Source organism: Belonocnema kinseyi, chromosome 6 (genome assembly GCF_010883055.1).
Source record: "Belonocnema kinseyi isolate 2016_QV_RU_SX_M_011 chromosome 6, B_treatae_v1, whole genome shotgun sequence".
In the NCBI taxonomy this organism is placed as follows: Eukaryota; Metazoa; Arthropoda; class Insecta; order Hymenoptera; family Cynipidae; genus Belonocnema; species Belonocnema kinseyi.
In genome coordinates, this window is record NC_046662.1 from 80,664,430 (window position 1) to 80,674,322 (window position 9,893).

The 9,893-nt window shown below is 29.5% G+C and overlaps 1 protein-coding gene across 5 annotated transcripts in view; it reads left to right on the plus strand.

The window, feature by feature from the left end:
- Positions 1 to 9,893, plus strand: part of LOC117175686 (transformer-2 protein homolog beta-like) — a 29,090-nt gene that overhangs the window by 3,688 nt on the left and 15,509 nt on the right. For 2 of the 5 annotated variants that reach the window (XR_004467483.1, XM_033365421.1), the window contains exons 1-2: positions 3,668 to 4,479; positions 7,760 to 7,974. Coding sequence is in view for 4 of the 5 variants with exons in the window: in XM_033365421.1 (XP_033221312.1) it covers positions 3,859 to 4,479; positions 7,760 to 7,974 (836 nt within the window). In the remaining variant the exon portion in view is untranslated. Of the gene's footprint in view, positions 1 to 3,665; positions 4,480 to 7,759; positions 7,975 to 9,893 lie in introns of those variants that run through there. The other 3 variants (XM_033365422.1, XM_033365423.1, XM_033365420.1) reach the window with 3 other exon arrangements.

The following is a 9,893-nucleotide window of genomic DNA, read 5'->3' on the forward strand; positions in this document are numbered from 1 at the left end:
CTACCTGTGTATATTGTTTTTATAGCTTGTAGGATCCATCCATTGACTCCATACTCTTTCAGAATTTCCCAAAGTTTACTTCTATCTACCTTGTCAAAAACTCACTAAAATTTCAGATTCTTTTCTTTTCCTAGTCAACAGTTCGAAATTCATTGACTGACTAACAGCTGTTGGTGCATTTTGCAACAATTTATTGTTAAACTGGTCAAAAGTTCGAGTGAAAAAACTTCATTTTAGTACTCTTCAAACACACGTGGAATGAATGTTTGAATGCTAAAAACTAACTAGAAGTTTGACTGGCAGCTCCTGAGTGGTGCCAAAGTTGACTGGCAGACTGTCAAGCATGTCGAAAATTCAAGTAAAGAAAAGTTATTTTAGTGCTCTTTTAACCCATTGAGGATGATTTTTTTTTGGTGCAAACAACTAACAAAGAATTTGACTGGTAGCTCCTGAGTAGTGCCAAAATTGACTGACATTTCAATTAGCAACCGAATGAAAGTTTTGTCCTTTTCATTAAATAAAATTTTCATCTATAGGACACTTCTCTAAAACTAAGCCGTATATAAAAAAAATGAAACTACGTAAATCTCACTTTTTATGTAAATTCAAAGCTTGTTACAATGGGTTTCAAGAGTACTAAAATGACGTTTCTTCTCTCAAATATTTGGCATGTTTGACAGCCTGCCAGTCAACTTTGGCACCACTCAGAAGCTGCCAGTCAAACTTATTCTTAGTTTTTAGCATCCAAAAAGTCATTCCAGTCATTTTCAGAACATATGTTCACGTGGGCAAAGGAGGTGGGCGGGGGGCATTTGTCAAAATTCCCCAGCTGTCCACGGGGGGGGGGGGGGGGGGGGGTGAAAAATTGTCCGCGTGGTATATAGATGGCCCCTAATGAAAAAATTGCCTGCTTTAAGAATTCGAATATTCTAATTACAATGTCCCTGAATCGGGTGAGTATTACATGGGATTAAATTTTAAAAGATAATAAGAAATATGAAGCTAATTTTTCTAGTAAATTGATATAAAAAATTGACCGTCCTAACAAATGTTTTTTTTTTCTATAACATGTAATCAATTTTTCGGAGATCTCAAACGTCTCTACCCATTTTTATAGCTTTTTAATTAACCTTCAGGTATTTGTTGCTTTTCTACTGCTCAAAATGCATTTAAAAATTTGATGTCTGCGAACTCACAAGTAAACTGTTTTATTAGATTTTTGTGATGCATTTTTATCAACAGAAAAGCTTTAAATATAAATGATAAAATTCTTTCCTCTTTCCTGTAGATTATAAACTTGTTTAAGTCTCATATAAGCATAAAAATAATTGACATACTCGAAAATATAAACACCTATTGGATATGGTTTAACTGTAATGCGCCATCTGGTACCGAAAACAAAGTGTTTTCAATTGAATTTTTTCACAAATGTTTTTTCTGTAAAAGAAAAAATGATTGTACTATTTGCTGTAAATTATGTATTGTAAAATAAAAATGCATCTTTGATATTCTACACACTCATTCTAATTCTGCTTTTGGACACCAGATAGAGGTATGATAGGGAGAGTTTACCGCTCGTTAGGAGGCGCTAGCGAACTTACGTAAGTGCCCGCGAAATTCGAACTCAAATTAAGCAAAGTTTTTGATAGAAAATTATTAATTATTTATGTCCGAAAGTATTATTGAAAAAAAAGAAAGGTTTGTTAGAGCGGTAAGTTTTGTACAAGAGTAAACAGTCTACAATATCTGTTGTTAGTCAACACTTACTTTTCTACATAATCATTTGTTTTTTCCTTGGTAATACAAAGTCTTAAATATTCTATTTAAAAAAATTTTAATTGTAAGTGAATATATCAAATTTTTATATATAAATAACAATTAAAAAATTATTAATTTGTACAAAATTTTGTAACTTCGAGAGATATTTAGAAATTCTGAAATTTTTTTGAACTTGATTTAAAATTTGAATACATTCAAATGTTTGCAGAATTGTCGAAAAATAATCTTTAAGATTTTAAGGAAATTTTTTAGAATTCGTAAAACATTTAAGCAAGAATCGAATCATTTTGAAAACATTTAGGTTTTAAAATTGTTCAAAAATCATTAAAAATATGAGAAGATTTTGAGATACAATTTGAACTTTGTTTGGGGAGTTTGAAAGACTTCAAGTTAATATCATTTTTTTTTTTAAGATTCCTAGAAAAGTGAAAATGATTATTTTGAACAAATAAGTTCATGGGGATAATAAAAAATGTTTCAAAACAACTTGTGATGTATAAATGACAAGTGAGGTATCATGAATTTGAAAATACTTGAAATAAAAATAATTTAACTTCCAATTTAAAACATTGTAATAGTTTAATTTTTGATGTTTGTAGATTAAATTGCTTAAAGTGATGTAATCTTGCAATTTGTAAATTTATTTTTCAATTTAGAGCATTAAAAATTGATAATGTGGGCTTATATCTTTTGAATTGAGTGAATAATTGAATTGTGCAATTTATAAAAGTTTAAATTTGTTTTTTTTTTCAGTTTAACTGCATTTAATTTTCTTTAAATTTCGGTTGAAAAGTACTAAAAGCTTTAAGTTTATTTCTGTAAATTATTGAGCGATTGTTTTTAAAAATTTCAATAAAATTTCCCAAGAGTTGCACTTTGAGTGCGTGAGTCTGCAGTACAATTTTAATTTTTTCAAATGAAAAAATTTCAGTTTTAAGAGTTCGAATCTTTGCATTTCATTGGCCGTGAAAAATGCTTGCGAAATGGTAAAAAAACCGGTAACTTTTTTTCTTTGATTAAAGTGGCCATCATACTTTCTCCTTAGATGCAGTCTTGAGCGCAGTTATTATTTACATACAGAAAAGTATGAAAGAAATTTTCATTTTAAATACGTTCTGTTTTTATTTTCCAGGGTGTCCAGCAACCTTGAAAACCTGGAATTCTTCTTGATTTTTTTAACCTTGAAAACCTGGAAATCGCCTTGAATTTTTAACGAGAACCTTGAATTAAATTTTCTTTTTATTTTAAAACCGTTATTTTATACTCATTTCTAGACAGTTTTTGTAGACTTTACCAATTATTTTATAGATTGCGATAAGCAGATTTTAATATTGTTAATAATTCTAGAATTTATTTTATTTCGAAGTTTTAAAAAATGCGTGTAACCAGATTTCAAAGAGTTCACAAAAATTTCGCAAAGTTTCAAAGCTTTCAAAAAATTTAAGGGATTGCAATGATTCGAACAAAGATACAGTTCACTAGATTTCAAACATTTAAAAACATTTAGAAGATTTGAAACAGTTTCAAAAGGTTTCAAAACACTTTAGAAGATTTAAAAAGATTTCAAATAATAATAATGGAAGGTTTCACAAGCAAGGATTTAAGAAAAACTGCAAAATATTTGACAAGCGCTTAAAAAATTCCGAACATTTCATCAAGATTGCATGGATTTCAAAGATTATAAAAAGGCGCGTGTACACGAGATTTCGAAATTTTCCAAAGATTTAAAATTTTTAAAAGGTTATTGTAAACCAGATTTGAACAGATTTTACACAGAATAAAAATATATTTTAATTATTTCAAATCAATACTAAAAGGTTTCATCGAAATTTTAATAATTGTTGGCCAATGAAAAAGAAATGATTCTTTTTTTATATCTACAACAAACGGTTATTTTATGTAATAAAAAAATTAGACCTGGAAAAACTTGAATTCTGTACCTGGAAAAGCTGAAGACTTTGAATTTCGTTCATAAGTATTGATGGACATCCTGGTTTCAAGTATTTTTCACACTGCTTTTTAAAAATTTAAAAACTAATTTCTGACTGCGATTTAAAAAGGCTACTTTTTTCATACTTCATGTTGTCTTCAGAAAAATACTTTTTCATGCTTCTTTTTTCAGTTCCATGGGGCAACTTGGAAGGCAGTATATTTAAAGAAAGATATTATAAAAGTATTGTGTTTTTTTTTCTGTTTGCACTTCATCAGCGAAGCGGCAGCCGCAGTGCGAGTCCCAGAAGAGTGCGTGCAGAGGCCATCCGTGATTCCCGTTCTCGTTCGCGTTCCCGGAAGTCCAGAGAGAGGAAGGAAGTACACAGGGCGATGAAGGAGTACTCCAGGTCCCGCAGCCGTTCCGCATCGAGAGGACGCAAATCCTACCGAAGCAGCAAGTACGGGGGCCACCGAAGTCGCAGCCGCAGCCGATCACCATACCGAGGAGGACGCTATTCTCGCAGCAGGTCTCGATCATACTCTCGCACTCGCTATTCACGCGAGAAAGACAGAAACCTGTACCGTAGTTCACACTCCCGCAGTCCTATGTCATCCCGAAGACGTCACGTTGGGAACAGAGACAACCCGTGCCCATCCAGATGTCTCGGAGTCTTTGGCCTGTCCATCTCGACCACGGAGCAGCAAATCTACCACATCTTCTCCAAGTACGGCCCAGTCGAGCGAGTCATTGTCGTCATCGATGCCAAGGTATAGAACCACTTAGTCTTTCAATCTAGGATCCATTTTCGTTTCGATAATCATCATTTTTCAGGGGTAGATAACTTCTTCGGTAATGCAATTAATTCTCTTCTTTAATCTTGTATCAGAGTTCACAGCCTTACCTGCACGTATTCCCCTGTGTTTTCCCCTTTTTTTCAAAATCCCCATTTCTCTTTAAATATTAGGTATTCTCACTTTGGCAAACAGCTAACTTCACTTCGTTGAATTCTGAGAGAGAAAACAGTAGAAAACAATTTTTTATGTTTAAGTGAATTTAAAAAACTGTTTATTTTTTAAGAACTCTTTAATGAAATAATAAAATAATTATAATGATGAATGAATAATTATAATAATGAATCTGTACAACAAGTATTAAAAAGTTAACAATAATTGATTTTACGAAACGATTTTTAATCAGTTCCGCCTTAGACAATTAAAAATTAGAAGCGTTTGAAACAGCAAATTTTGAATAAAAAGTATTTTTAGTTCTTGAACTGGGGCTATAAATAAATAACTTACTTTTAACATTGAAACTGTACTTTAAGATTTCAAAAATAAATAATAACTTACTTTTCAAGACGATTCGCAATCACTTAGCAATTTTAGAATTTGCACATTTTAACGTTAAACATAAAACTGTTTCACTTGGAAAGTCTTATTAGTTCAATAAATATAAACGCACGATTTATTTCAAATAGATAATTATGAAATAAATATTCAAAACTAAACAAAAAAAAAACTAAACTTTAAACCTTACAATTAATTTCTCTTTAAACAAAAATCAATTTGCAAATCAAATTGTTGAATTTTGATGTGTAAATTCAACACCCATTATTCTTTTAGCAGTTTTGTAAATAGATAGTTCAATTGTTATTTTTTTCCATTGTGCTATTATTCAGTTTACAATGCGCAATTCAAAAATCTTTTGCTTACAAAATTTTCCATTTTAGATTTTTATTTTTAAGCTTACATATTTAATTTAAAGAATTGTGAATTGCTATCTTGAAGACTTGAACAGTTACAAATTAAAAACGTTTGAAGTTGCAAGTCTCTGATAAAAAGCATTTTTATTTAATAAGCAAATTAAAAAAAAATCAGATCTGTAATTCAAGTATTAAAAAGTGAACGATAATTGATTTGACAAGAAGATCATAAATCAGATCAAAATTTAAGAGTTTCCAGATTTTAACGCTAAAAATTAAACGGTTTCAATTGAAAAGTCTTATTCTTATTTATTAATTATTATGTTACAATTTAAATTATTTTATTTGAAAACTTTTAAGATAAATTTTAAGATAATATTCCAAAAGACTTCTAGAATTGTAAAAAATGAATCTGGAATATTTACAACTTCAAACCAGAAGTGTGTGACAATTTCACCTTTTTTTATTGAAAATGTTTCAAGTCCAATAGATAGAAAGTTTAATTTCCCTAATTAGAAAAATTAAACTTTTATAATTGAACACTTTTTAAGTTGTTAATTGTAAGTATAAGCCTTTAAATATGAACAATTTTGTATTAAATATTTTACAAGCGTAACTCCTTAAAATTGAACAATGTTTCACTGTAGAAGAAAAGCTAACCGATTCTAATACTGAAATGTTTAACTTTTAAATTGTAAACATAATTTAAACTAATTTCCAATTATTTAAGTACATACAATAAAATAATTATTTCTTCAGAATTGTAAAAATCATTTTAAACGAATTAATTTCACGATCCCTAATTAAACATTTCAATTCTGTTTAAATTAAATTATAGAATTTTCAAAAAGTTGCAAAAATAATCCTTTGTAGCAGAATAAATACAGTTCAATTGAAACTTTCAGTGGATAGTAAATTTATTTAAACATTGATATCATGTTTAATCAGTTCTAGAATTTAAGCAGATTTTAACAGTTCGGTAAATTTAAGGGCAGTTTTTAGTAGATGTTAAATATTTTTCCTATAAATATACATTTTATAAAATAACTAATGTAAAGATTCATTAAAATTTAAACAAACTTCTTTCTTCTTTTTCTTAAATAAAGAAAATTATTCTTTTCTTCGAAACCAAAATAAGCACATAAATTGTATTTTTTTTATTTAAAAATTAAAACACTTAATTTAAATTGTTGAATCACTCAGGGTTTAATTTACAAAAGGCCTTAGTTAAGTCTTTTAGTAACAAAAAAAATTACATCTGAAAATATTATAATTATCAAAGTAGAGATTTTTTCAATCATATCTTAGTAACTGGAATTTCAAAGAATTTAACAGGTATTAAGTTATTTTAAAAGATTTGTACAACTAAAATTGCTGATCAAAAGATTATTTCTCCTTTTCTAAATGTAAATGTTTAGTCTTTTCCCTATTTACCCCTTATTCGTGAAAAAATTATCCTATATCCCCCTTTTTGAACTATTTCTGCGCTGTGATCCTTGTTTTATTTCTAATTCAAAAATTGTAATGACTCGGACTCTCCTGTAATTGGTTGCTAATGCCACTGTTTCTTCACTTTTCCGATTTTCCGAAATTTTTGACTTTTTGAAGAAAAATCTTTTAAAATTGTACCATTTTAATTCATTAAACTTTTTAGGTGAATATTTTGAAGTCGAAAACATCAGAAATCGAATAACTTCAAATTCAATAAGACCTGGAATTTGAAAATAAAATTTCTGTAGCACGCCTTGTATAGGAAATGGAATGAAAAGTTTGATCAAATTGTAAAATATGAAAATAGTAGTTGTAAAAATTAGGCTTAGAATTAACATAAAAGAGTCCGAGCCATGAAAAGTCAATCGGTGTTTACATGCAAATTCGAAGTTATCTACCCCTCAATGATTTTGCTTCCCTTAATTTTGCCTGTTAGGGAAATAAAAATAATCCCCTATTCAGGACTTGACAAAAGTCTAAAGGGGAATAGTAACTGCCAGAGATTTAGAACGTTCGTATGTGAAAACTACGCGATATGTTAAAGGCCTCTGGCAACAGACTAAGAAATGAATTTTATAATGCGCAGATTATTAGATATTTTTAGGTTTGTATGAAAAAACAAAAGCAGCAGAAGTTGTAAGTTTATTTTATACTTTTATTTCATTTTTCGTGAGACTGAGGCCTAAAGATTTTGAGTTACTATTTCCAATTGTAAGTATTGGAAAAGTCGAATCATATCTTTCTTATCTTTAGTCTTACTATATTATTGTCTTGCTATTTATCTTATTATTGTGTTTTTTTTTAACATTGATTTTTTATAAGTAAATTAACTGCTATTTGTGTGTTTATTTTAGACTCGAAGATCGAGAGGATTCTCTTTTGTGTATTTCGAGTCTTCCGAGGATGCCAAAGCAGCCAAGGATCAGTGTACTGGAATGGACATCGATGGTCGGCGCATAAGAGTGGACTTTTCGATTACGCAAAGGGCACACACACCTACTCCTGGAATATACATGGGCAAACCGACTCACCTTCATGAAAGAGAATTTAGCGGTCCTAGACGCAGAGAGTAAGTTTTATCAGTCTTATATCGAGTCAAAATCGAGGGGTTAATTTATTCGGATTTTTTTTTCTTCTATTTTTTAGCCCGTCTTAACCTGAATTCAGTTAAAACTAGTTTTATAACAGGTTAAAACGTGAAATTATTACCACTGTTCAATATATATATGCTATAACTATTTTTTAATTGTAGGGCATTTTCAGGGTGGCTGTGAAACCGAGAATTTTAATATTATATTATTCAGTTTCGAATGCCTAATTGGAAAATCGTTCACTTTTGAAATTTTCCATTTTAGGCTCTAATTTTTAAACTTACGTTTTAGTTTTAAGATTTATAAAATGATTTTTCAAGGCTTAAATCATTAAAAATTAGAAACGATTGGAATATAAAATTTTGGGTAGGAAAGATTTTTAGTTGATCAACTTCGAATGTAAATTAATTATTGATTTTTTAAAATTAAACTGTACTTTAAGATTTAAAAAGTGAACAATAATTTATTTTGTAAGACGATTCGGAATCAGTTTACAATTTTAGAATTTGCACATTTTAACGTGAAAAATTAAATTTTTTCACTTGCAAAGTCTTATTGGTTGAATAAATGTCAACGCACGATTGAAACTTTATGAACTATTTTCCATTTTTAAATAACTTCCAAATAATATATTCATAATTAGACTTGTATTAAATTCCAAGTATTTCAGTCTAGAACAATTCTGGTTTTAAGGGTATGTGATACTTAAAAAATTGTCGATTTTATCAGTTTTAGGTTCCCCCGGCTTTTTTTCTAGAATAATAAATATTTTGTCATAAAAATTTGGGAAATGATAGCGAACATGCTAACGGACGTCCCCACACACTTTTTTTGTGTTTTTTTATCAAAAAATTTTTAATATTGCTAACAACGTGCGTGTATATTTCGAGGTTATGTTATGTATTAGTATTGTCGGAAATTTGACATCACACTTTTTCAACGGATTTCCACGTTTCAAGACCCCCTGAATCCGAAAATCAGATTTTCACGGTGGCGTCTGTCTGTCTGTCCGTCCGTCCGTCTGTAAACACGATGACTCGAAAAAATGAACGAATTAAATTCATCTTTGGCACATTTTTTTAGGTCCTAAAAAAGAGGACAAATTCGTGAACCAGCCATTTTTGATAAAAATTCAAAAAGTGAGCGCATTTTGAAAATTATTTGAGACCACTTTTTTCTGAATTTGAAAATTCTATGTACGGATATTTATAGTATTAAAAAGAACAAACAATTTATTCTTATGACTTTTTTTCGATAAAATGAAAATTCTCAGAGTTATAGCGTTTTCAAAATTTTGTTAATCAACCGAAAATCAAAATTTGAAGCCGAAAAACGCACGATATGAAAAAAAGTCAAGAGAAGAAAAACATTTCTTTGTGAAAACTGTGCAAGATTATCATAGCAAATTTCTTAATTATCTTGGAAAGTCGATAATTCAAATTTTGATTGCACAAGAATAATGGAAAATAAAAAATTCCATTTTGTGAACAAACTATGTAGGATACGAAAAAATATGAATTAAAAAAAATGGTTATCCCAAAAAAGATCTACAATTTCGTTAAGAATCACTTCTTGATAGGATGCGTACTTTTTGTTTTATTCGTGAAAAATAACTTGGAAAAAAATAAAATTAAATAAAAATGTGTGGAAAAACGACGAAAGTTACGAGAGAAAAAAATCAAACAAAACCTGTTTGCAAATGTCTATCGGAAATCGAGCGCGTAGCGCGAGTGTCACAATGAGAATGTGTACCTCAAAGCCTACAGAGCTTTGAGAAACTTAATCTTTGGCTATACTTAATTAAGGGCATGCGACACAGTGGGATTCCTACATTACCAACCTCTTTTTTCCATTGAACAAAATTTTTTTGTGAACCATAGAACTTTTTTGGTAAATG